The 6,567-nt window shown below is 37.6% G+C and overlaps 1 protein-coding gene across 1 annotated transcript in view; it reads left to right on the forward strand.

Annotated features, from left to right (window-relative positions):
- RPP30 (ribonuclease P/MRP subunit p30) overlaps nt 1-6,450 on the forward strand; it is a 28,083-nt gene extending 21,633 nt beyond the window's left edge. Inside the window, exons 7-11 of the mRNA XM_007465476.1 lie at nt 1,200-1,316; nt 1,871-1,900; nt 2,274-2,311; nt 2,691-2,770; nt 6,260-6,450. Of these exons, the coding sequence (XP_007465538.1) occupies nt 1,200-1,316; nt 1,871-1,900; nt 2,274-2,311; nt 2,691-2,770; nt 6,260-6,369 (375 nt within the window). The 3' untranslated portion in view covers nt 6,370-6,450. The remainder of the gene's footprint in view (nt 1-1,199; nt 1,317-1,870; nt 1,901-2,273; nt 2,312-2,690; nt 2,771-6,259) is intronic.
- Nucleotides 6,451-6,567: the final 117 nt, after the last annotated feature.

The following is a 6,567-nucleotide window of genomic DNA, read 5'->3' on the forward strand; positions in this document are numbered from 1 at the left end:
CTCTCCTCTCCAGCCTTTGACCTTCTCTACATGCTACATGCTTCCTCCAACCCTAGAGCCTCTTCACATACTGCCCCCACCCTCTGCAAACACTCCTCTCTCTGCTAGTTAATTAAGTCCTTCCTCACCCACTCCCAGACTTCTTGATGGCACTTAGCACAGTGGAAGTTTTGTATTTTTGTGTAATTATTTGATGGTCTCCCTCACTAAACTGGAAGCTCTTACAAGAGAGGGACCATGTCAGCTTTTGCTCACCCGTTCCCACGCACAGCTGGCTTAAAAACCTATCTGTTGTGAATGGATGAAGATTTGAATCACTCATCAGGGAAGCTGCATAGTGTAGCAGATCCCATTGTCACTTCTTCCAGGCTGTTTTCTTACCTGTGGATGCTTACCTATTAAGAACATCTTAAATAAGAAAGAAGTTTCTTTTTCTCATGTAAAAGGCCAAGCTAGTATGGTAAGCTTGGCAGAATTGTCAAGGGCCCAGGTTGCTTTCATCTTTTTTGCTGGGCATCCAAGAGCCCCGTTTAAGATCAGGGGCTCTGTTAGTAAAGAAAAAGGGGAGAAGAGAAGAGATAGCGGGGCAGTCAGCTGTCTCTGCCGCAGTGCCTTCTAAAGGTATTGTAGGGGTTAAATAAATACATATGACTTTTAGCACAGTGCCTAGCACATGGCACTCAACTGTGGCCCACTAGTTTCTTCCTTCAACATATGCATAATAAATGACTTACCCGAGAGGCGTTCCACTCCTGTTCTTTGGACGTTTTTCAGCTCATTTCTTTGTCTCTTCATTCCTGGGTCAAATTACGTGGTTTACTATGTTTGCAAACAGTTTATCCTGCATGTAGGGAACACATCTCCGGTTTCCTTTTGATAATTCATGGAGTAGTAGCCCTTCTGCCACCCCACTGGGACGTTGCTCTCTTCAGCCTCTTGATGATTCCTGTTTATATAAAGTCAGCTTCCCCACAGCTAAGATGTACTCTGTTGAGACAGAGCCACAGATCTGTTTTCTTCTTCTGTAGATGGTGCCATTCGGGCACAAATCCGCCTTTATTCAAGGCTGTACCTGGACATGCAGGAGGTGGGCAGTGCGGGGGAGGGGTGTGAGGAGGGAGGTGAGGAAGTTCAGTGAAAATAAAGTAAGACAGTGTGTGTTTAGCTTTAACAGTTTATTTTCTTCATTTCCTGTGAAGGCAATTGACCGAGGTGTGGGCTTTGAACTTGTCTATAGCCCCGCTATCAAAGACTCCACAATGAGAAGGTACACAATTTCCAATGCCCTCAATTTGATGCAGGTCTGCAAAGGAAAGGTATGGTTCCATAATTTTAGGATATTTTTCAAACCTAGCAGTTTATTATTATTAATATACTGGGGTTATCAAGCTGACCCCATTTCCTTAAAGCAGAAAGTTCTCAAGGCACAGCAACAAATTCTCCCATTTCAGTGAGCTGTGCAAGTTTTAAGAGAAAGAAAAATATCCTAGGGAAGAATAATATGAGGGGGGAAAAGTTGTATTGAAAGTCTTTATCTTTCAGTAAAGAATTGGCTGTTTACCTACTGTGAAAGAATCATCTAGATACAGTTGTCATCATTGAGTTGAATTAAGGTTATATGACCTTTTCAAAGAGCTTTTTAAACTAATGCATCTTTTCTAAGATCTATTGGGAAGCCTTCTTGTTCTGTTTCTTATTTTAGGTTGCCTTTAGTTTGACATGAGGTCTTTCATCCTTTCTCTTTTTTTACCTTAACTTTAGAAGAAGTCGGTATTGATGTTAAAACTTGATTACTGGTTATTTGTATTATAAGACTTCAATTTTTTTGACATTTATCTAAGATTAATATTGATTACTTTCTATTTCGTAGAATGTAATTATATCTAGTGCTGCTGAAAGGGTAAGTCTGGCATTAAGTACTTTATTTTTTCCCTTTTCAAGTTAAATTAGTCATGTAATAAAGGTTTATTGCATGTTTTCGTTTTTAATTGCATTTGCTCATTGTAATTGCTGAAGAGATTTATCTCCATTCCTTTGGGGCTTCAAATTTTTTTTATATAAATAGTTTTTCCTTTAAATTGTTGCAAAATGCTTTTCAAGGATCTTTTATATTTTCAAAAATGTAAGTAACCCGTCAAAATTATAAGGACTTAAATTTATGCCGTTGACTTCCTTGTTTTTAGATACTTAAGCATCCTATTTACTGCAGATGAACTCACTGAAATGTTATGAATGACTTCTTTCTTATCTATTTTTTGTTCATTTTATTTTAGCCTTTAGAAATAAGAGGCCCATACGATGTGGCAAACTTGTATCCTTTTCTGAGTAAGAAGTCATTGAAATTTTCTTTTAGGAAATTTGGAATTTGGTATGTTATACTTTAACAAGATTTTTTAACCTTTTACTGTAAATTTATCAATTAATAGCTTCAAAACCAAATTACATCAGGTTGTGATGTAATTTGTTTTCTGGATTAAGGGTGAAATAGAAAAAGGGGGAAAGAAGGACTCTATAAAAGCTTAGAGTTAAATAAGTCTTTTCTCAAATGCCTGTTCCATTTGGACTAAGAACTATAGAATTAAAGTGTCTCTCTCAGTGCCTCTCTCTGGTGAACTGGCATTGTCAGTTATGTTTCTGTTAGTCTCCTGTCCTCAGCTGACGCTGGGTTGAAATCTTTAACGATCCCCCAGAGGCTTGCTGTTTGGGCTGTCGGAAAGTGACGCCAAGGCCGCAGTGTCCACCAACTGCCGAGCGGTGCTTCTGCACGGAGGTGAGCAGGTCCTTCCAAGAAAAACACCAAGTGGTCATGTTAAGAGCCAGTCATTTCTGTGAAACAGTTGAGCCATATCTACTTTCATTGTCCTGCCCCTCAGAGTTCCATTAGGATCATCTTTTCTGAACCTGTTTAGCCATACCCATCAGTGCTTTCTCGCCCTTTACTTCAGGCTTTATTTTCTGTAGTTTGTGGAATGAATATAGTTTGCCTTCCAGAAATGAGTATTGAATGCGTTCTTTCCAGTTCTGCACGTGTGTCCCCGCCTGCATTTTGATAGGCTTCTCATCTCCCTTTTTCCTCCATAGGGACATGCTTTCCCTGCTGAAAATCACTGTTTTAGAGAACTGAACGGTGAAAAATATATGTTAAGCCAGTTATGAGGAACACAAAAGCACCAAATACATTTTTAAAAATCCCGCTAACAAATCATAACTTTTCACATTTGTTACAACTTGTGATTATTTTCTCATTTTTGGTTTACCTGATCAATTATGCACAGACTACACATTTTTTACGCACATTTCATTTATATGTATCTTCCTCCTCACCTTAATTTCACTACTTGAAGGCACTGAATTTCTTATTCATCAGATGATAAAAATTGAACTAGAAGTGTTTGATATGCTAGGACTTTGGAGAATAAAAATGAGGCTTTTTAAAAGAAAAAAGTTTACACTTTTCATCTGCTGTTTTATCTTCATTCTCTCTGTAATTTTTAGCACTGGTGGTAGTGGTCAAGAAGCAGTTGACTTAATATCACCCAGATGAATGTTAAACTTCAGAATTGGTTGCTACATATAAACTGGGTGATTTAGCATATGAATAGTTAGGTTATTGAGAGCTTGTGTATTATGTCTGGATTTTAGCGATCTGATTTCCACTTCATAGAACTGGTTACTGTATTACCATGGATTAGATGATTTTGCTTTTGTTTTCAACATTTTTAGTTTGAGATTGTTGTATTATATAGCCTAGACCCATCACATAAGCTCTGGGAATGACCAAATTAATTAAAAGTTTATCAAGATTTTCTTGAAATTAGGGAACAGTTGGTTCACACTGGTAGTTCTGCCATTATTTTTGTCTATTTTAAATGAACGTAAGGAATTGTCAAGATTTTGGATAACAATTAGTGGTTTAAAACAGACTGAGACAAGGAAGGGAAGTTAATTTTTAAAATTTAGTAGGGAAAAATATGAAGATCTGTGCGTCAAAAAACCCAGCTATTCAAAATAAGTTATATATAAAGCTAGGCTTTTACAGAAGCTAAACTAAAAGAAGCCTTGTGGACTTTAGCATTCGCATTCATTCTAGTTGTGCCCAGGACGGTCCTAGTTTATGCCTGCTGTCCCTGCAGAATTAACAACACATCTACAGGATGTTATAATTACCCTGACTTTAGTTGACATTGGAATCAATTTGAGACAGCAGTTTCAAATTTCAATTTACTAGGATTGCAAATTCAGCCTAAAGTTACATTAGAAGAAATACAAGATTCTGAGGCAGGAAGATTAACAGTGTCATCATTATCCTCTGCACTGATAAGTCCTGGCTGGCATCTGTATCATCCTGAGTGCCACATTTAAGAAGGACAGCACTGCACTGAAGCAGTACCAGAAGATGGTGAATTCTTGGAGGGTGTGAAAACCTTATCATGAGAGCAATTGTTGAAAGCAGTGCAGGAATGGATACCTGGAAAACAGAAGACTTGGGACATGCAGTAGCTGGGCTTCTACATTGGAAGGCTTGCTACAAGGCATCACAGTTAGATGGGTCCTGTGGGATTCTAGAAACCAATGAATAGCAATTCTAAGGAGGTTGTGGGGAGGGGACAGAGGAAAGAGGTTCAGGATCTAAAAGAGTTACTTTATCCGATAATTATAAAAGTCTTGTTTTTCAACAGTTTATAATCTGTTGTCTTAGATTAAGAAGTAAATGTTCATGTGATGTAAAAAAAAATATTTCTGAGATGGAACTAATATAATTTTGAAACTAATGCATTTTGTTTTGTTACAAAGTGTTGATTTTCACAATTTAATTTTTGTATTTTTTATTCATTCTACTGATTTTTAGATGTTTACTCATAATCATAGTGATAAACATCTCTAAATGTAACATTTTTTGGAAATCATGGGCAATTTCTGTTTATTTTGAGGTTCTCTGATTATGTTGGTATTTTAATGACCTTGAGAGCAGTTTTGTCCCTTTTAGAAATTAAAATGCTTTTAAATAACTGGCAAAGATTTAGTAGACTTGGTAAATTAATCCTGATAAATGAGAAGGTAATGTTTAACTGTTAGAATTGACTTTTGTACATGAAATAAGAAATAATTCTTAACTAAATTTATGTTTATCAAATCCTTTTGATCTTTATCTCCTTTGTATCCAAGGGGTCTCTCTTTCTCTCTTCCCCAGTCCTTCCCTGTTTCCTAAGGACTAAATTTAAATCTCTTTTCATGGCACTGTGGCCCTTCACAAGTACCAGCCTCGTTTCCCCCTAATTTTTTCATGCTCCTCCTTTACACTGGCCATATCGTCCCCTAAGTATATTCGATTCTTCTTATCTCTCTCTCTATGCCTTTGCAAAGGAACACTTGCCTCTCCTTTCCTTTTCCTTCTTCCCTATTCTTAGCATCACTTCTTTCATGATACCTTCCTGATTCATCTGGGCAGAGTTACTTCTTGTGGTGCCTCCATTCCTATTATATTTGCCCCTGATGTGCTATCTCAGTGTGTGGTAGGAAGAAGCACTGTGTTAGGCATCCTAAGATCCTCTGTAGATGACACAGAGCCTGGCCCTTTAGTACATTTTTAGCAGAAGTTAGCTACATTTAAGTTGGACTGTACTAGCAACCTGACCTAAACATTTAATAATTCCGATTCTTCTTTGTTTATTGTCACCAATATATGAGATCAATAACCATGTGCGTTATTCCTCGTTCACTCAATAAGTATTTCTTAAACACCTGTTAAATAACCAGGCATTGTTGGATGTTCGCCATACAATTGATTCTTCAGAGGTATAATCGTGATCTAGTGGGGGACACAGATAATGAATAGTCTGTGCTATAAAATGAAGTGAGCACACACACAACCAGGGAAGCAGACTGTTGTAGTTGCCGTCTTGATTCATTTGTCTTTCTACCACACTTTAAGCATGTGCTGCACCAAGCTCTGAAACTTGGGTTCTGGCTACGTAAGATGCCTCGGACAGACCATTAGAGATAACCTGCCCTATAGTTTTACCACTTGGGGTGGTCCCTTTGGAATGAACTAGATGTAAATAATATACAGATATTTGTAGAAGCTGGTGGTGGGGAAAGGTGAGAACTGTAAATGGCATTAACACTCATAGCAGTTTATTATGGTTTCATCATTTACTCATGCTGTAAGTCACAGTAACATGGGGTTGCTTGTTAAAACCACCTCTTTTGAAATCATGGCTTGACTTCAGGTACTTTGGTTTCCCTGTTTGTCTTATAGAAACTAGAAAAACTGCTTTTGGAATTATTTCCACGGTGAAGAAACCTCGGACATCAGAAGTAGGTGATGATTCTCTTCCAGCCTGCAAGAAAGCCAAGTGTGAGAGCTGAAATGAGTCCCCGTCTCTGTCAACACTCCCTTCTGCCTTTTGAGAATCCATCAGCTGCAACAGAAACGGAACCTCTGTATGATTCACTATTTTCACTTGGAGCTAGATACTAGTAGTCTATAAAAGCAGTCTTATATTTAAGCCATTAAAATTGCAAAACCTAGTAAAGCATTAAAAAAAAAAAAAAAAAAAAAAAGGC

Source organism: Lipotes vexillifer, unplaced genomic scaffold, assembly GCF_000442215.2.
Source record: "Lipotes vexillifer unplaced genomic scaffold, Lipotes_vexillifer_v1.1 scaffold877, whole genome shotgun sequence".
In the NCBI taxonomy this organism is placed as follows: Eukaryota; Metazoa; Chordata; class Mammalia; order Artiodactyla; family Lipotidae; genus Lipotes; species Lipotes vexillifer.